The sequence below is a fragment of the Hippocampus guttulatus genome, chromosome 20, assembly GCF_054856545.1.
Source record: "Hippocampus guttulatus isolate MCC_2025c chromosome 20, RoL_Hgut_1.0, whole genome shotgun sequence".
NCBI classification, from domain to species: Eukaryota; Metazoa; Chordata; class Actinopteri; order Syngnathiformes; family Syngnathidae; genus Hippocampus; species Hippocampus guttulatus.
This window is the reverse complement of record NC_141280.1, coordinates 10,587,540-10,607,871: the sequence shown is the minus strand read 5'-3', so window position 1 is coordinate 10,607,871 and position 20,332 is coordinate 10,587,540. Positions and strand designations below refer to the sequence as shown.

Genomic DNA, 20,332 nt, shown 5'->3' with positions numbered 1-20,332 from the left:
TTTCATGTAATAACTTGTAGTTGAAATGGTTTTCATTTGGATCGTTTGTCCTCTTGTCTATTTTTTAAAAAATGCTGTAATGTGCTTACTCTCGACAAGTATCGAATATTTTTTATGCTCAATTCTGTCAGAATTTGACATACTGTAAATATATGGTGAAAACCTCTCCAATTCATTTTAATTGGCAGTGTCATATAAATTACAGTACTGTACCTTTTTGTCTGTATGCCATTTCGCTTGATGAAATAAACATGCGTATCACTGCTGTTTTTACAAATCTTAACACACGTGTCCGTCATTAACTGAAGTTTTCAATCAAGGCATTTGTTGAAAAAGCACCATAAGCAGGAATAAAGAATTGAATCCATTCTGATCTTTTTGCTCTCTCTCTCGCCCTCTCTTTCTCTCTATATATAGATAAGATATCCATCTATTTTCTGATCTGCTTTATCCTCACAAGGGTCACGGGGCATGCTGGAGCCTCTCCCAGCTGTCTTCGGGCAGTAGGCGGGGTACACCCCGAACTGGCTGCCAGCTAATCGCAGGGCACACACAGACGAACAACCATCCGCGCTCACACTCACACCTAGGAACAATTTAGAGTTCCATGAGCTTGCTATACATGTTTTTGGAAAGTAGTAGGAAACTGGAGTATTCGGAGAAAACCCAACCAGGCACGGGGAGAACATGCAAACTCCACACAGGAAGGGCGGAGCCGGGATCGAACCCATGACCTCTGCACTGTGAGGCGTGCGTGCTAACCGGATACGCTAACCAGTCGCCCACCGTGCCACATGTAAGCAGACTCCTCACATTGTGAAGAGTACCCCGGATCCATATTTTCCACAGGAGGACATTCCCAGCGGGTGGACCAAGTGCACCTCTCGGCATGGAAACTACCATGAGGTGACACTGGAATTAAGATTTTAAAAATCAAAATGAAATGACGCCCTGATGAGTTTCATTTCATCTTTTAAAAATAACAAACAAAAAAAACCATCAGTCAAATGAAACATGAATTTATAAAAACCTCATGGACGTCCGTCCCGGAACTACGCCCATTTTTGGGAAGGAAAACGAGAAGTTTAAAAAAAGAAAAAAGGACGGAAGTTCCCGTCTGCCCTTTAAACGTCCTTAACCTGAAAAAGAATGTGGTGTCGGGGAGGGGGGGGGGGGGGGGGGGGGTAAAATAACAAGGCCAGAGTGTAGCTGTAGCTCTATTTTCTTAACAGGCTAGTACTCTACTTCATCTCAACAGAATTTTTTTAGCAACACTGCCATCTAGTGTACAGTCACAGAACACATAACAGCGGACACCCATTTCACTTAGGATCACCGGTGAAGAAAGCTGTTGTATGTTCCTCGGTACCCGCCCACCGTGCTGATGGCTAGGATTTATAAAAGCAAAGTTTTAATCAGTTTTATGTTGTCATAGTAACTATTCTTGTGTTGCGAAACTGTCATTTTTAGTTGCTTATCACAAAGACATTAAAAATATAAAGAAACAGTCATGCTACTGTAAATTGAGGGGTTCGTTGTTTCTAGTGGATAGCTCTTCTTCACGAACGACAAAAGGAGAGATGGAATCCTTCAATGCAGTTTATTAAAAGGGGGGGGGGGACGTCTGCACCGCAGCACGTTCGAGAACATAACTCGTAACTAAAATCACTTCCTTCTTCTCTTCCCTTAACAGCCAATCAGAACCTATCAACATAAAAACATGTCTAAGCAATTATTAAACAACAGAATATAATTTAGGTATGCTTAACATGAAATAATATGATGCTCAAACATAAAATGATAATAATATAACAAGCGTACACTATTTTTGTTTGATCGGATGTGAGCATTAAGAAAAGATAAACCACATAAATTTGGGTAAGTACGATTGCAGTTTTGGCGCATTTGGCGAGGTTTAGATTCCTGCGTCACTGATTTAGACTGTCATGTCGCAACACTGTACAGCAAGTGAGAAAGGACATATTACCCTTTGAACATGAGAAACTGCTCAACTGCTCTGTCATGTCTGTGTTCCAACTCCATGGTATCCCAATGGACACATTCTGTCAGATTGGGGGCCTCAATTTGGGTCTCAAGTGTGGAAAATGTTTTGCAGAGCCATAGCCAGCCTCCCTTCATGATAAGACCCGCAATCAAATAGTCAAAGTGAGAGGGTTCAACAAAGAGCTGGAGACGATACTCCGTTGCGTCTCTCTCCATCAACCAGCATCATGGGCCTGTCGGCTTCTATGGATTGAATACGCCCACAACGCCCTTGTCTCGTCTTTCCACAGGTCGGTCACGGTTCAAGCTGTGTGCGGTTACCAACCCACTATGCTTCCCTCTGAAGAAAACCAAGTGGACATTCCATGGATACAACTCCAGCTGAAGGAGGCCCATCGTGTCTGGAGGGAGATCTGTACAGCATTGTCACACACCGCAGAACGATATCAACAAATCACTGCTCGCCGATGACATCCGACACCCGATTACCGTCCTGGGCATCAGGTACAGCTTTCCATGTGGGATCTGCATCTGGCGAGCATCTCACGCAAGTTTCATTCCATTCATCAGGCTGTTTGAGGTGGAGGCGATTGTGAACCCGGTTGATGTCAAACTCCGCCTCCCACCTACTCTCAAGGTCCATCCATGTGTCGCTGCGGAAGCCCGTGGAGTTCAGTTCCCTGTGTGTCAATGTATGCTTCAAACTATTGTAGAACTACTGGGTGTCCACCCTCGGTCGCACGACTGGAACTTTAGGAAGTGGGAATGGTGTGGTGTCCTGTGTGTAGATTAAACTGTTGTGGAAATGAGGCTTGGATCTTGTGTTGTAACATTAGCCAACCATGCTGTATGTGGCCGGTTCTTATAAGAAGGGAAGCACAAAAGATTTGGGAGGTGGTGACTTTGACAACAGCACTTGACAAGAATAAAATCTTTATTCAAAAAAGAAAAAATTAGCTGTGTCAAACGGAATTCTTCAATCAAACCCAGCAATGGCTCAGCAGACTCTGGAGCAGACCCCGCTTCTCCAAAAAAAAAAAAAAACCCACACAACACTTATCATTTGTAGTAATATGAACTGATCACTACTTGGACCGTATTTTAACATATGAACACATGGGTCACAAATCTCACTCTGAAGCACTCACAGACAAATAGGCATGAGATTTACTGTCATCAACAGAAGTTGACAAAAGTCTGCATTTCTGCAAAAATCATAATGAGATCACTTTTTAGAACCGTGCTTTGAAAAATGTTGAGTCATCCAAAGCAACATTTACCACGGTGGACATCACGCAACAGATACTTCCCAAACACAGAAAGAAAATCCCACTTTTTATTGTTTATTTTTATTTATACTGACTGCAACTTAAATTAATTCTCTCCCTCTATGTATAATATTATATATAGATATGCTCTTCCATATTCCAATTACCTTGCTGCTTAACGAACCTCGCTGGCAGCCCACCGACAGACAGCACCTTCACTCTGACTTTCGCAGATTATAGATTTCCTGGCAGTCCAGTTCACAGACGTTTTTCGGGTTCTGATCAGACTAGTTAGAAACCTCTTACTGTCTGCTGCACCGCCGCCTCAGTCTTTAGCATCTCCCACCCCGTCGGCATTAATGGCAAATATGGCTTCCGCCTCTGGCAGGCAAGGTGAGTCGTAGATTTTACAGATTCTTGTTTCTCCTCGGCCTTTTCTCAGATACAGTCTGCAAGGAAAATGCATTTGGAGCTTGAGGGGACAATCGGATGCACGATGGAACTGTGAAAACGGGGACGTTTGTGTAACCTTTCAAGTTTCCTAAAAGCCTGCTTATGACTTTTCAAGTCATAAGCAGCCACATACAGTGATACCTCTACTTATGAACGTCTCTTCATACGAAATTTTCAAGTTACGAAACCTTTCAACGGGAAAATATTGCCTCTTGTTTTGAAAGAAATTTAAAAATACGAAAGGTAAAAATACAGTATGGGCTGCGACTTGGAGCGCCGACTTTCCTGAACGCAACATACTTATAGTTGCTCTGCCGTTGGCTATTACCGAGCATCTTCCTGGCATCCCATTGGCTAAGAGTGTGTGTCTATGTGTGTAGATAGATGTCTCTGCACCGTCCTCGTCATTCGTCGCTCGGGCCATGAGGCGTTCCGAAAGTTTTAGGGAAATGTGAAGCCCAGAAAAAAAAAGTGTTCACCAGTCGGGCGATCGCTCACTATGTTGATGTTTGCCTTGGACATTTTTGAAGGACGTTAAAAGCCGACTTTAGCTTAAAGAAATTAAATAAAAGTGCTCTGTATAATTTTTACAAGTGCATGGATAGGTCACCACACTCAATACAAGACAAAAAAAAATTTGCATTTGGAAGTTTGACGTAAAACAGAAACTCTGAGTGTGGTGACTCAGAAAAATGATGGACTGTGGCCACCCGCCAATCGCAAAAACCCCATAAATAAATGACGGTCATTATAATTTCATATATATTACCTGAAAAAAAACCCTATTATAATTTATTTAGTAATAGCCCCAAAGTCTTGAATAAGGTTGTTTTCCAAAAATGGTTGCTGGCTGCCAAATGAATTAATAAAAAATACTAGTAATATCCAACATCTCAACGGAGACACGAGCTTCTTTTTTGTTTTGTTGTTAAGAAGGAATTAAGATTAGCATCAAATGATGGATTTAGTTATGAGAGAATTGTCACTGCATGTACATCAGGTGCAATTTTTCCAAAATCAAATCTGTAAGCCATTTATTTGTAAGGGGACTGTTGAAAGGACAAGTTTAAAATAACAAGAAACTGTTTTAGGATAATAGTTTGTGGTATAATTACGGTTCAAACGAATAATAATAAGAATGACTATTCCAAACCATGGCAAGTGTAACTGAACGGCAGTACGTGCAAAGAATCACTAAAGATGAAATGAACACTGCCACCTACCGCGTAGTGGACGCATGAGCCAAAATGTTGCCGCCAATTGGCTTCTTTGGATCAGCAGAGAACATGGCAGCCCCATCGACCTGTGCAACCACCTGGTTGGTTATTACCACTGCCACGCCAAACTGTTGTGGGCACAGGTTGAGGAAAAGATGACTAAGGGAATACATCATGATTCTATTTTGATAATATAGCTTCTTTAAGTGTGGCAGGGATGGGTAATTGACGGCCCGATCAACCCCAAAAACCCGATCGCATAAAGCCCAATACAGCCTAGCTTGCATTTGAAAGAAATTGTAATTGCACTATTCCAACTGCATTAAAAAAAATCTGATATGTGTTGCATGTGGGCAAAATCATCAGAATTGAGCTGCAATGTGAACATAGCCCAAAACTGTATCTTAAAAAACAAAAACAAAAAATGGGGAGAGGAAATTCACAATTTTCAAGGCACCGTAAACAAAGGCTATCAACAACCACCCACCATACCTCGTCAGCAAGCCTGAGCAGCATGCGTAGAAAGCGTCCCAAGTGCGCTTGTCTGGCTGACAGTTCACCTCGGCCTGAGTAGTCTGTTCGGTACAGAGCTGTGGCACTGTCGACTATTAACAGAGCATACCTATGAACACACACGCACGCACGCGACCAGATAAATGCAAGACCTCGCATTCCATATACACTGCAAGGACCACCAAAAGGCCAATGTTTGTTTGGTTGTTGTTGTTGTTGTTTTTTCTAATTTTCGGTATGGAGATGGAATAAAGTAAATGGCCCAAAGAAATTTACAGTACAACAGCTTATTGTGATATTCGAACAAACGGGGATTCGTTTACTTTGGACACCAGCTCAAATACCAATACCAAATTTTCGCCAGGTTGGATGAGTGTGTAAAGTTTCGTGAGTTTTCGTGAATGGTCTTTAGCCTGAAATATGCAATTCAGTGTGCAAAAAAAGTAACAGCAGTAATAATAATAATAAAGTTCTACAGCACAGGTGTCAAAGTCAAGGCCCGGGGGCCAGATCTGGCCCGCCACATCATTTTATGTGGCCCGCGAAAGCAAATCAAGCATGTCAAGTTTGATGAAGCCTGCGCAAGTCTGAACCAAAATTTCAAATTGTCATGTGTAATCCACAATAACGGTCATTATTCTTGACTTCTTATTTTAAAACTAGCTATTCATCAATTTGTTGTGTGCTGTGCATGTAATATGTGAAGGTGATTAAAATTTATATGGTTTCCCAAAATTCATGACGGCCCTCCAAGGCAAACCGTAACTACAATGTGGCCCGCGACCAAAATGAGTTTGACACTCGTGTTCTACAGAAACGTTAAGAACCTTGTAATGGTCATTGCTCGGGCGCTAATAAAAGGTCCAAAATCTATTTTGAACAATGACTTTTTAATCCAAACTGACCTGGATTCAGCCATCATGGCAGATGCCTGATACAGCAGCTGAGTCTGATGATCCGTGTTAAAAGCTCGAGCGTAGGCCACATTGTCCAGAACATCACTGCCCACTAGCCCATATCTAGTGACACAAAAAAAAAAACATAACTTGGCAAATGCATCCTTTTGATTTGATGATTTTTTTTTTCTTAACATATTCGGTTGTGAATTATTCAATTTTTTTGGAGTTCTTGCTCCATGGCATGCTGCGCCATTGATTTCAAGTCATGAAAACAAAGGGAACACATGCCGTATTTTTCGCCCTCTAAGGCGCTTCGGAGTACAGTGGTACCTCTACTTACAAACGCCTCTTTATATGAAATTTTCAAGTTTTGAAATGCCTCAACAGGAAAATATTGCCCCTTGTTCCGAAAGAAATTTCAAGATACGAAAGGTAAAAATACAGTCTGGCCTGCTACTCGCAGCTCCGAATTTCCTGAACGTAACTTACTTCTAGCTGCTCTGCCACTGGCTATTACCGAGCATCTTCCTGGCATCCCATTGGCTAAGAGGGACCTCTACCGTATGTGTCTGTGTGTGTAGATAGATAAATAGATAGATATTTGTCTATGCAGCATCCTCATCATTCGCCCCTCGGGCCATGAGGCGTTCCGATGTTTTTACGTAAATGTGAATCACCCAGAAAATGTGTTCACCAGTCGCGCGATCACTATGCTGATGTTTGCCTTGGACATTTTCAAAGGATTGTTAAAAGCCAACAAAGGAAAATGTCCTTGGATCAGTTCTTTACAAAACGCCAGGCAAAAACCACTTCTGAGGGAGAACATGAACTAAAGAAGGCAAAAAACGATGACGCAGTTAGAAGTTAAATCATAATAATAATAATAATAATACATTTTATTTATAAGCGCCTTTCAAGACACCCAAGGACACTTTACAATAACAAAAAACACAAAACAATACGGGTTGAGCAGCGACAGCCAAAACGCGCCAGCGTTCACTCAACCCGGAAGTCAGAAAAAGACCATAATTTTTATTCTTTACTCTTTTGCTTTTGACATTATGCACAAGTGTCATTTATTGTGCAATAATCTAATTGTAACATGTATTTGTTACATAATTTGATGCATTTTTATGCTTTAGAAAACATTTGTCTGAATTTTGAGGAGGCTTGGAACGGATTACGGCATTTACATGGAAAACGCGCCTCTACTTACAAAATTTTCAAGTCAAGAAATTTATTCCAGAACCAATTAATTTCGTAAGTAGCGGTACCACTCATTGTATAAGGCGCACCTTCAATGAATAGCCTATATTAAAACTGTCGTGGCCGTTGGCTTGACTTTGTCAGACAAAATAAATGGTTACCCGAGGTAGAAAAAAACTCAGAGTATTATTTATCAAGTCAAGTCAAATTTATTTACACAGCCCTTAATCCCCAAAAAAGTTTCAAAGGGCATCACATGTCCACAGTTTACAAATAATGGCATACTCTGATTATTTAATGACTTATTTCCCTTTGAATAAACACACTCGAATAACTGAAGGGCTTGTTTCACCCCGAGTTGCCATTGTGGAAAACATTTCCCAACTCACCTTTCGGCGACAGCCAAGAGCCTCTCTGGTCTGAAGGTTCCCTCTGTGTCGATGTACATGGCTTTCCCTTCCCCACCCCCTTGATCCATGGGCAGCTGTGGGATGGACAAAGGAAACTACATTTTGTAAATGTTTCATTGACCTGTTCCTAGATTGCTTTATTTTCATTTATTTTGAAATGTTAAGGGCCCGCGTGGCAGCCACTTATTGCTCCAGAAATTAATGAAACACATTTTTGGGGCTGCCCTTTAGGAACAGTTTCAGTTCATAACCCGAATGGACAAAATTTCTAGGCATATCCTAGGCGTTGAGGGGGTACGGTTTGGTGGCCTCAGTATTTCATCTCCCGTGTGTGCAATGACGGTGAGGCCACTTTTATCCCGTCAAGTCAAGACCTGGATGGCACTACATTTCTTGAATTTCAATGAGAAGAACACAGAAGTATTTGGTCCCAGTGGCCCTTGTACATCCCATCCTGCAGATTTGGGCCCCCTAGCTCCTCATTTTAAGGCAACAGTATCAATCTTGGGTCTTAAACTGGACAGTGATTTGAAATTGAACTGGCAAATCGGTGCCATTGATAAATGCAGCTTCTTTCATCTTAGGCAGCAGGCTAAAATCAAGCCTCTCCTTTCTCAAGAGACAATCTCAATCTCAATCTTTGAAACAATCTCATGCCGATGTCACATCCTGGCTGGATTACTGTAATGCACTTTGCTTTGGAGTCAGCCAATCCTCCATTAAGCATCTCCAGTTGGTCCAGAATGCTGCTCTAGCATCCCTTCACTGGCTCCCTATACATTTTAGAGTTCTTTTGAAGATCTTTGTATTTGTTTTCAAATCTTTAAATGGCCTCGCCCCAGTTTACCTCTCTGAGCTCCTCCGCACCTGCCCATTGCCCCGGGTCTGCGGATCAGACACTATCTGAGATACCAAGAACTAAGCGGAGGCTCAGAAGGTATCGAGACTCTTCCGTTGCTAGTCCCTCTCTTTGGAGTGACCTCCCACTGAACATTTGGCAAGCCCCTTCGCTGCCCATCTTGAAAACTCGTCTTAAAACTCTTTTTTTTTTTCTTTGGCTTTTGGCTCAGCATGAGACTTGATTTTTCGTTTTACAGTTTTTGTGCTTTCTCCTGTCTTTGGTATTCTTTATTGTTTGAATTGTTTTTGCTTCCATGTACAGCACTTTGTATACAGCGGTGGTTGTGCTCTATAAATGCAGTTGAGTTGAGTACATTCACATCTTGGGAGCAGTTTTACCACTGTAAACCCCGTTTAAGACATCTCAAAAGGGGTGTTCACACGGCAATATTTGCTCCGTGAATAGTCCCCAAACGTCATCTTTCCTTTTGTAGGAGACTGGACTGTCTCGGAGTTGTTTGTGTAGTTTGTTCCTTTGTTGTGTGTTCACAACCCCCCGCCCCCCATAGAATTTATTTTGTGATTTCCTCTCTTGATTTTCTGTTTGGCGCATTACATGTTTGCTTTTCTGAGTGTCATTGAAGTCCTCGTTGATTTACGTTTTCGGGGGCGGTCACTCTCGAGCTGAAGGCACGGAGACCGAGAAGGACGTGCCTGCATAGTAGTTGCTTGAGTTGTGTAGAAGTTTTAAAAAGAACCAACACGACAGCTCATTTGTTTTCTGTCGTTTTGATCCGCTGCAGAAGCTGTCGTGTGACCGCAAGTGGAGCTGCACCGAGGCTGCGCCGGTGCTAACACACTCAGCGGCTTTGTACGTGTGATCGCTCCACAAAATTTGCTCCGGTGTAAAATATATCGCAACAAAATACATCGGTGTAGCGCCGGAGCAAAAGTGTGCCGTGTAAACACCCCTATAATCATCACGACAAGTGTACAAGTGATTAGCACATCTGCCTCACAGGTCTGAAATTCTGGATTTGAAATTTTCCACAATGTTCCAGTGTGAGGTTTGCATGTTCTGACAATTCTTGTGTGGGTTTGAATGCTTCTTTGTCTTATATGTGCCCTGCGATTATGCTGGCAAATAGCCCAAAGTTAACGGGGATGGGGTCTAGCTCACCCATGACGAGGTTCAGCGGAGGGATGGACTCAAATCAGGTTGGACATAATGGACACATGAGCAATGGATATTAAAGCACTTGAGTTGAAGTGTCAGAGCAAATGGTGTCAATACCTGTTCATATGATATTGAAATAATTGGATGGTACCTGGCATGTGACAGCAAGCGTATGGCACAGCTGGGTCTTCCCTGTTCGAAACTCTCCAAACATCTCTGTGATGGAACCAGTCTCAATCCCACCTCCAGAAGAAATAAAAAGTAGCGTCACAATTCTTTTTTTCCAATTGTAATATGGAATGCAGACGCTCCTAGGACTAGGCAATTATGGAAAAAAAATGTTTTTAAATATGCAATTTGTTTATTTTTGTTGTGCTTAGTTTTACGGTTAAGTCCAACCGGGGCATCATTAAATAGCTTAAATTAATTAACATAACTTTCGCCCCGGCGCTAACAATCTTAGTTGGAAACACCAACACTGGAAGAAGAAATAGTGATACCAAAGCGAAAAACGACATCAGTCGAAAGCAGTGAAATAATTGCTGATATCTAACCAACTTTGAATTTGTTTTATTTCTATTAGTTCCACAAAATACGACAAGTACACTTATTAAAATGCCTTTGATGGACTAGAAAATGCATTTTGAACATGTTTACTTGAGAATGGAAGCCTAGTGACATTATTAGGTATTGTAAGTGATTAGACCGGGTGACTAGATCGCCCGAGTGGCTCCCTGGAGCTTTTTCAAGAATGTTTGAAAAAGGAAAAAGATGGGGGAGGTAAATTCAGAATATATTTTTGTTATAATGTGGTTTCTGTAGGGAGACAAACATAACACAAACATCCTCAACGTTTTCCAATGCTGTAAAAATGTGTGGAATAAATATGGAATTTCAAAATTTCTTTCAACGAGATTTGCGTCATACCCTGTGACATGCGTTTTTATTAGCAGGACATGATGCCAGGCAGGTGGCTGTTATTTAAATTTTTTTTGGAAAAAATCACTGAGGGTACTGGCAAAAAATGGGAATATGAAGGGCCGAGAGAAGCATTTTTCAACGGTACACATGAGCTACGATAGTTAACCCGCTGCAAAAGTGCCTCGTTCATCTTAGGGGCCGTTAGGCGTAGAAAAAAAAGTAGTGTGTTTCCGGCAACCCGACCGACCGAGAATTTCTACGTTGAAAAAAAACTTTACGGTCTGCATTTTTTTTCAAACAACCCTCTACATTTTTGTGTAGAGGGTTTACATCGGTGAAAACTCTCACGATATTCAAGTTGAGCGCGTGCGTCGTTTGCCCTGTCGTCTGTCAACAACATTGAAACATGGCGGCGGCCGCGATCTGCGACGACAGTTTAAACCACGTTTTCTGTGTTACAGTTGCATGCTCGCACCGTAATGTTAAGAAAATACCATCCATTGATGTATCGAAAAAAATCAGCGAACTGTTTGATGAAGACCGCGGGCGGAGGACGTCGGCGTGCCCCCCAGCCCCCGAGTCTGGAGCGGGGAGAAAACTAAATAGGTGGCGGCGGCGCTGGCCGCGGAGCGGCGGGTTCAATGTCTTCTTGTTTTATGTTTTATGGTTATTTTGTTTAAATTTTTGATGGAAAAAAAAGATTTAAAAAAAAGACTTTGTCCGACCTACCGACCCTATGCTGAAATTTCATGTTACCGGAAACACACTATCTTTTTTTTCTACGCCTTATGGCTGTTTTCATACATTTTTATGCTTTATAAAACATTTATCTCTGAATTTTTTTTGGGGGGGGGGGGGGGGGGGCTTGGAACGGATTACATGCAAACAGCGTCTCTACTTGCAAAATTTTCTAGTTACGAAATGTCTTCCAGACCCAATTAATTTCGTAAGTAGAGTTACCACTGTACTGTATTTTTTGACAGATTAAAACCGTTTTACCTTGAGGTCATTTTATCTGTATGGGAATTTTTTCATTTTCAAAATTTCAAAATAAAATCCAGGTTTTAAAAGGGCAGCTTTATCTCACTTGGTTGCCCACTGTGTGATCAAAAGGCTTGAGGTTAAAATCCTGGCTGAGCCTGATTTAATTTGTTTTTTAATAATTCAATTATATTTCATACTCATCTTTTCGCATAATTTATATTTTGTTTCCAAAAGGATTCCACATCATTCCACACCTTGGGAATATTTCGAGTGTTCCATTAACCTACAGTGCATGCTTCAGGTATGTGGAAGGAAACCGGAGTACCCAGAGAAAACCCAAAGAGAACAAGCAAACTCCACACAAGAAGGCCGGTTGCCTGGAATCGAACCTTCTATCTCTGTACTATGAGGTGGACGTGCTAAACAGTCGATTACCATAGCGCGTAACCATTACAGTTTCAACTCATTGCTAAAATTCAAGCTTTCCATGCACACATCTACAAATAAAATCGACAAATAAAACAAGTTTGCCACGGTTGTTTAACAGTCCACTGGCTATCCTCACTTAAAAGTAAACAACATTTTCACAAAAAGCAACATCTGCTGCTGTGATCTCTCTCTTGCGGGGTCAAGTTCCTCTTTTGGGGTTTTAAGCTGCTCCATGGCCCGCGGGAAAAAAATAAAAAGATTTAAAGAAAAATTAAATACAGCTTGAGCTGTGACTTTCTCTATTGCATTTTAACGCACATTCAGTACTGGTAAAAAAAAAAAGTCTCGACTTAGTTTTGGGACTGGAACGGATTAACTCGATTTCGATTCATTTCAATGACCTTGATTTATGAAGGTTTTAAGTTACAAACATGATCACTGAACCAGTCAGGTTTGTAACATGTGGTTTCACTGTATATGAATACAAGTCATATAAAATTCACGGTAAAAAGAAACAAGTTTAAAGAACATTATCACTGATTTGGATTGAAATCCAAGGAACCGCTGGATATGCGGACTTGGATAAAACTTTGCAGATAAATATCTACGAACCATGTAGGAGTTTGTCCAATTCCTTAGAGCCTGTTGAGATTTGGATGATTTCTGCTCTTCTCTGGTGGAACTCGGTAGCTGTGGTAAAGCCCATAGGCACAAGCTTGGCAGATTCAGTCTGAAAAGACCAAACCATTGAAGAGTTAGCAGAATGACTCATGATCTGAAAGTGGGTTAGTAGCTTCATATGAGAATTTGCAACACAATCTGTCAATTTATAAAATCACAACAAAAGTCTCAGCTGCAGAATGCATTGATTGGCTGGTGACTTGCCATTTCTTTGTAATCTGTAAAAGATCATTACAAATTAAAAAATACAGGTGGCCGACACTGCCTGTTGCGATCCTTCCACATGATGGCAACAGAGGAAGGGTCTAACAAAATTGTGGGAGTTGGAAGAACTTCAATTACGGTAATTCAGGCAAGTTCGATATCTCGAAAATAGTTGGTGTGAATAAAATTACATTGTGTAATCTTTAAAACACATCAGGGCGGCTCGGTGGTCGACTGGTTAACACGTGGGCCTCACAGTGCAGAGGTGCGGGGTTCGATTCCGGCTGTGGCCTTTCTGTTTGGAGTTTGCATATTCTCCCTGTGCCTGTGTGGGTTTTCTACGGGTAATGTGGTTTCTTCCCATATTCCAAAAACATGCGTGGCGGGTTAATGGAACACTCTAAATTGTCCCGAGCTGTGAGTGCGAGCGTGGATGGTTGTTCGTCTATGTGTGCCCTGCGACTGCCTGGTAACCGGTGCAGGGTGTACCCTGAAGACAGCTGGGATAGGCTCCAGCACGCCCCGCAACCCTTGTGGTCCTTGTGGACCCTTTGATAAGCGGATTCGAAAATGAATGGATGGATTTACGCCCACACACACACACTCAGGATGAGTCATTCTAATTGTGGTGATTAAGTGACATTTAAAGATAGGACAAATAAGTACCGTATTTTCTGCACTATAAGGCACTTCAGAGTACAAGGCTTACTTTCACTGAATAGCCTATTTTCAAACTGTGTTCATATCTAGGACGCACCGCATTATAAAGCGCATAGAATAGAAGCTACAATAGTGGCTGCGGTTGCGCTATGCATCCACTAGATGGAACTACGCTAAAGGTAATACAATAAAATACAATTCCGCTTTATTTATATAGAGCTTTCACAACCGCTGCAGCTGTAACAAAGCACTTTACAGGCCATTTAAAATACTATGTCCAAGAAATCAGACTATTGATCCATGTGGAAGGCGCATCGGATTATTTATTAGTTAGTTATTAAGGTGCACAGTTAGCTTTTGAGAAAATTGAATGCTTTTAGGTGCGCCTTATAGTACAGAAAACATGGTAATAAGATATGAAAAAAAATTCTCAGCAAGATTGAACAGGAAAAAAATATACCTGTATATATGATTCAACAAATGGAAACTTACTATAATTTTATCAGCTTTGGTTTCACTGATGCCTTTTATGTTAAGCAACTCCTTCTTTGGAGCGTAGGCCACCGCCTCAATGGTGTGGAAACCTGCATCCTCCAGTTTCTTGATGTCGCTGGCCCCTATTCCACATTGCTGCAGAGAAAATTCCGAGACAGCAACACACACACACACACACACACACACACACACACACACACAAAAAGTGGGGGAGAAAAACAAAAATTACAACAAATTTTGCCTGGAGTCTTCATGCTCGAATTTCCAAGCTGTTTAGGAAGCAATTATTGTTGTTGGTTTTTTTTAATATTGTTTGGTGATTAAAAACTGATTAACAACAGTTAATTAATATACATCAGCGTTGTTTTTGCCAGCCATTTTAGATTTAGTCTTAGTCTTTTGGTGCAAAAATGCTTATTAGTTTTAGTGACATTTCAGTTTTAGTCAAATTTAGTTGTACAATGAACATACACATGCCCAAAATATGAGCTAAAAATGAACCAGTCGAGGATTTTTTTTTTCAGGTTCTTCCAAAAAAAAACCTAAAAAAAACCCCTGAATGATCTAAATTCGAACACCTAATGTGAACGGAACAGTCCTTACCATCTCTATTACCTTCACATAGATTCCACTCATGCAACATTTTGGTCCCGCTTAGCCACTTAGCCCTTAGCATACAACAAAAGTCAAACAAAATCTCATGATTACATACCTCGAGTCTGCATAGAGGCTGTGGTCCAAGGTTTTCCTCCTCTTCGAGCTCGGTTTCAACCGTGCCTTCAGATGTCATCGCCATCCCTAAATGTGGAGAATGGTGATGTTGCCTTTTTTAGGAAAATGGTTGCTAGACTGGTCAGAAGGGACCAAATTGGCAACACTGCCATATAGTGTATTTTAGTTTTCCAATAGTAACTTTGCACAACGTATATTGGTCGTGAAATTTAATGTTCAACTGAACGCTTTAAAGACATTCTCGGAATAGGGAATTGAACTGTTTCATCATCATCGGTGCGTGCGACCTTTTGGATGCTATGAGTTATTGTCTTATTGAGCTTGCCTAATCCAAATATGGTGAATCATTGCTGTGTTTGGAGGTGAAGCAATGACTCTCACAAACACAAAAGGAAAAAAGTTGACCACAGACTAACTTTTTATAGGTTTCCTGCTGGGCAAACAACAGTCGGGAAAACAAATTGCAGAGCTCAAAAAGAGAGGTCTGATGACTTGGTTTCAGCTGTGAGGAAAAAAAAGATTTCACCTTTGACAATATTGTAATTTAAGTAGGGGTGAAATGGGTCCTCGAGTAAATTTGGTTCCTCCGTTCTAAATAAAATACTGAAGGCATTTTTTTTCGGCCTCGAGGACCCACTTACGTAAGTTTATGCTGGCCAATTAATTGGTCGATGTTTTTACGTTACCGAACAACAAACGAAGCAAAAACCACAATAATGGAGATTGTGCCTGTTCGGACAAAAGGAACAAGATGACGAGATGATGGATTTAATTGTGTTGCGAAGTCAATCAAGAAAGCGGCCGCGTATGTGGTATGTATCTGGCTGGTTGTGATCAAAAGGTCAAATCTACCAAAACCCGACTGTTTCTGAATTTGCTCTGATCACTATGTTCCAGGTAAAATATTTCCCCCTCAAATACGATCGCGCTTTATTCTAGATTTATTGTTGGTCTTTCTAGTTGCTCCTTTTCATTTTACAGTCAAAGAGCACAGCGCAACGCGGTGATTTAATATGGTGCTCATCTGGTTGTAATGTGTCAAATGACCAACGAAGATTCACCGGGTGCCAATTGGGGCAGCTATTTTCGGCAGACTTCTCCATTGCAACAGACTGTTAAACTCCACTAAAAACGACTTTGGAGATATAAACCAATCGATACATTTACATACACCATATTTACATCATTCGCAAAGACAATGAGAAGCTGACTGCCAATATGGTCGACTGCATGGGAGTGTGGGATATGTTACTATTTTTAGCACAAATGTAGGAGCATCTTGTTTTGAGTTACAAAAGGGGGGCATTTCCTACTTTAAGTCTTTAAAAATGTCACAACTTCCTTAAATCGTAACATATTGGTAAAATGTAAACACTGTTTGTTTCGCTTTTTTCCCAAGCTCTTTTCCGTGACATTGACGTTGTTGAGAATTTCTTGTTTTAATTTTTGTCACGTAACTACACTATGACGGGTCAGAGTAACTTCACAAGAGACCTAGCCAGCTGTGACGTCAAAAATGTGCGTCCGTTTGTCGACCAATTTAGTAGGAAGAGACCATTTTTGTCATAAATACCGGAATAAGAATGTGGAAAAAACGACCCTTGTCGACTAATTCAGGGAAATGTTGTCCAAGTCATGACAACAACGCGTGTACTTGAACTTAAGTCGTGATTAAAACTAGGACATTTGCTCTACTCCATTATTTGAGTTGTTTAGTCGTAAAATGAAAAATGCTAACGTTTTGGATTACGGAAAACAGCGGTTCCACGGGCACTTAAAATCTACAGTGTCATTCGTCTACGGATGCAACGCATCCCCATACCTACATTTTGCAATGTAAACACAGACCATCCCATACAAGAGAAAACGATTTTACCTTCAAATAAGTAGGCCGTAGGAATCAATCGAAGGCAGATATTGTGAAATCTTGAATCGCATTAATATGCTCAAACACAATGACAACCTCGTACAACAGTTTTGTTCAGCACGCCGAAAACATCGTCAAACTCTTGAAAACACCAGTTTCCTTTTTCCCGCTCGAAAACGTGTCAACTCACCGCATTTGGATTTTGATTGGACGAAGTATTAATCACAGATATTAAAAAAGTAGAACACACGCAGAGCTCCGGAGTCGATGTCAACATCGCGGCCATATTGAATGTGTCCAAGTTACAACGGGATGCGCTGGCGTGACGCATCGCAGCAATTTTGCGGTACTCTTTGGAAAATCCAATCGCCTAATCTCCCAACCTCATGCCACTTTCCCTTAACCGTTGTTGTGAAAACGTCATGGGGTCAAGGAGAAATTTAAAGTGCTTCCTTTGCGCAACAGCTCGGCCATCTTTGACTCAGATTGTGCCTTGACCACATATAAATCTCTGGCCTTTTCAAGATGCAAATGCCGTTACTCCCCCTTTTCGAATTTTGCTAGGTAAATTAGGCGGTGGGTAACAGAAGATCATGAAGTTAATTCATCAATAAATTAATTCGGGGGTTTTTCTGTGTGACAATCAAATGGCCCTTTACATTTACATGTACCTCACGTCTCGTGTGCATCACGAGACGCCACTGTTAACACTCAGCCTAAAACTTGTGCCGTGGCGTATACAATGACGGCGCCTAAATTAACAATTAAATAGAATTTCCGGATGGCGATACGTTAATATCGGTAGCAATAATGTAATCGCACGACAAACTGCTTTGCTCGGAAAGCCGAAATGCCAACTCCGATTCCTCTATTGTAGTCTTTTAATATAGTGTCATTTTAAAGACAATAAAAATTCGGCAGACGCATGGGCATCTCGTAAGAACCTAGTTGAATAGGTAATCTTTTCACGACTTCCGCCGCTGTTTGCGCATACATTATTTAGGAATATTGTCTGACTGAAACTGCCGTAGTTCGCCATGAATTTGACCGACCTACTGCGCATGTGCGCCTTAAACAGCCAGCACGGGAGTGACAGAAAAAATGGGCCCAGTGTCTAAATGCCCACGCCACATGTACGGTCCTCAACCCTGCACTTCATGAAAACCTTCGTGGTTTCAATGTAGGTCCCCATTGTCGAGTGACGTCAGACTGAACTCTGTCGGGTTGCTTTTTTTCCGGTCTCACAACTCGGACCTCACAGTTGTTCAAAGGTGGGTTCAAGAGCACCTTCTTGGTCGCCGAAAGTAAATCGGACTTCCTTCCCATCTGTGGAAGAAGAAAAACAACGACGAGGAAGTCCCTACGGGATTTAGTAACACGCGGACATGGCACCAAAGGAAGCCAGTGAAGGAAAGAAGAATGTCGAAACAGACTACAGGACGCCCGGTTTGAGGCGTGCACAGACTACCACACTGTTCAGAGCTGTCAACCCCGAACTCTTCATCAAGCCCGTAAGAGACGTGTGACACCGGACTGTACTTCCATTTGCAGTTTTGTATTTCCTACCGAAAAAAAGCGCTTTCCGCAAGGGCAGGAGGGGGGTCTTAGCACTCTTCTGACGTTACTGCGGTCAAACTTGTCTCCACATACAAAAACGAAGTCAAACAACCCGCCACAGAGATTGTTGGAGCTGTGCATTACGGTAATCCGTTGACAGCGAGCGGTGTTCGCCACCTTCAAAATAAAAGATGTCAATCAGTGCATTCACGTTACTCGTATGTGTGTGTGTGCGCGCGCGTGTCAGACGCGCACGCACACACACACACACACAGAGCTATTTTGTATATACTGTATATATTATCTGGCAATAAGACCAGGTTCAGGGAACACTAGGCTACCTCAGTTATTCAACCAAAGTACTTTCATAAAGATCTGATGTTACATTTCAAAATAAAAGGTCTCTGAAATCTGCAATTTTGATTTTATACATTATACAGTACAGTACAGTACAATTTCCTTGTTATACAAACTTGGCCAATAAAAATGTTTCTGATGACAGGTGACAGCCAGTATTAGCAGTTATTGAATTGTTGAATTTTTAAAACCACAGTAAACCAGTAATCGGCCCATGCCTCGTCACATGAATCATTTTATTTTTTTTAATGGGAGTTGAAAGGTTAACAAGGGCAGCATCCATAATAGTGAGGTCATTGTCTTGATGATTTCAGGTGTTGATGTGGGCATGGGTAGATATCTGCACATTAATTTGTAGTGACTATTGGTTTTACTTTTCTGACAATAAGCGAAGGTTTTGCTTTTTCTTCATAGTGCGCTTCTATGGGGAGGAAATGACTGAAGGATACCTTCAAAATCAAAAATATTTTGGCGATTGTTTTTACATTTTCAGAAAGTGATGTGGGCATTTATAAAGAGTGCAGCTTTTATTCGGGTGCACGCAATAGTACAGTACAAAATAGTAGATTGAAAGTTCAGTACTTTCTTCATATTTTCATTTTGTATTTTAGAATTTTGTTATAATTGAATGCTCTGCTCATCCACCCCTTCTTCCCCAGAATAAACCAGTGATGGCATTTGGACTGATTACCATCACCTTGTGTGTCGGTTATCTGGGGTACCTCCATGCTACGAAAGAAAACAACCAGCAGCTTTATGAGGCCATCGACAGCGAAGGAGAGAAACTCATGAGGAGGAGCAGTTCCAAGTGGGGATAATAGCAGCCCGTGGTTGTGTGAGAACAATATAAACTAAAAATTAAAAAAAAAAAAAAAAAGACTGGACTGATGCGTTTAAATGCCCCATCGAAATTGGAACCATATTGTACCATGGTTATGATGTATAAAGAAAATAAACTATTCTTTGGATTATTTTATGGCTCATTCGCAAATATTTTTAGAAATAATTTTCATCGATTCACTGGATAAAATGTTATTTTGGATTAAAGTACAAAACCATTCCCCCCAATTACTCTTTCGTACTATTTAGTTTTTTTTGTGATAAAAACAATTAAGCACCATCACGAGAGGGATTGACATTGTACTCACGAAGCTTTTTGGAACTGATTCAGCCACTAGTTTGGTTATCTTTTCTCAAAGTAAAATATTTGTGGAAATTAAACACAAAAGATATAAAGGGCTGCAGAAATCAGAATAATTACTCTTGAGAGACTGAAATCAGAGGTTTTGGACAATTTTCACTTTAAAAAATGGCTGTCAATCGTTCAAATAGTTGTCGTTTAATTGGATAATCGATGAGTGGCGCGAGTTCCTCAGCTGTCACCATCCTGCCTGTGGAAACAAGATCGACAGCAGGCATGTCCAGCTTCGGGCCTGATGGTCCGCTTGTCTTGCCTCT

General features: G+C 41.2%; 2 protein-coding genes across 3 annotated transcripts; one reads left to right on the top strand and one right to left on the bottom strand.

Moving 5' to 3' along the window:
* Positions 1 to 3,153: 3,153 nt before the first annotated feature.
* On the bottom strand, positions 3,154 to 18,661 carry rad51 (RAD51 recombinase). Of its 2 annotated transcripts, none has more exons than XM_086100862.1 (10): positions 18,527 to 18,661; positions 15,074 to 15,159; positions 14,359 to 14,496; positions 12,934 to 13,051; positions 10,139 to 10,230; positions 7,950 to 8,044; positions 6,361 to 6,474; positions 5,435 to 5,564; positions 4,949 to 5,070; positions 3,154 to 3,721 (listed from the first exon to the last, which is right to left on the bottom strand). In XM_086100862.1, the coding sequence occupies exons 2-10, from the start codon at positions 15,155 to 15,157 to the stop codon at positions 3,598 to 3,600; spliced, it is 1,017 nt and encodes a 338-aa protein (XP_085956988.1). In that variant the 5' UTR covers positions 15,158 to 15,159; positions 18,527 to 18,661; the 3' UTR covers positions 3,154 to 3,597. The 2 variants fall into 2 exon arrangements, with proteins under 2 accessions (XP_085956988.1, XP_085956987.1); XM_086100861.1 differs by lacking the exon at positions 18,527 to 18,661 and adding an exon at positions 16,970 to 17,128.
* Positions 18,019 to 19,845, top strand: smim8 (small integral membrane protein 8). The gene is made up of 2 exons (XM_086100863.1): positions 18,019 to 18,471; positions 19,534 to 19,845. Exons 1-2 carry the CDS (start codon positions 18,346 to 18,348, stop codon positions 19,690 to 19,692), a joined length of 285 nt encoding a protein of 94 aa, XP_085956989.1. The 5' UTR covers positions 18,019 to 18,345; the 3' UTR covers positions 19,693 to 19,845.
* The last annotated feature ends 487 nt before the right edge of the window (positions 19,846 to 20,332 follow it).

Excerpts from the sequence above, each read along its gene's own strand:
- rad51 (XM_086100862.1), bottom strand. The coding sequence starts at position 15,157 with ATGGCGATGACATCTGAAGGCACGGTTGAAACCGAGCTCGAAGAGGAG. Across the intron at positions 14,497-15,073 it reads AGCCTCTATGCAGACTCGAG|CAATGTGGAATAGGGGCCAG; the intron begins GTATGTAATCAT and ends TTTTCTCTGCAG. Across the intron at positions 6,475-7,949 it reads CTCTTGGCTGTCGCCGAAAG|ATATGGGCTAGTGGGCAGTG; the intron begins GTGAGTTGGGAA and ends TTGTGTCACTAG.
- smim8 (XM_086100863.1), top strand. The coding sequence starts at position 18,346 with ATGGCACCAAAGGAAGCCAGTGAAGGAAAGAAGAATGTCGAAACAGAC. Across the intron at positions 18,472-19,533 it reads CCGAACTCTTCATCAAGCCC|AATAAACCAGTGATGGCATT; the intron begins GTAAGAGACGTG and ends CTTCTTCCCCAG.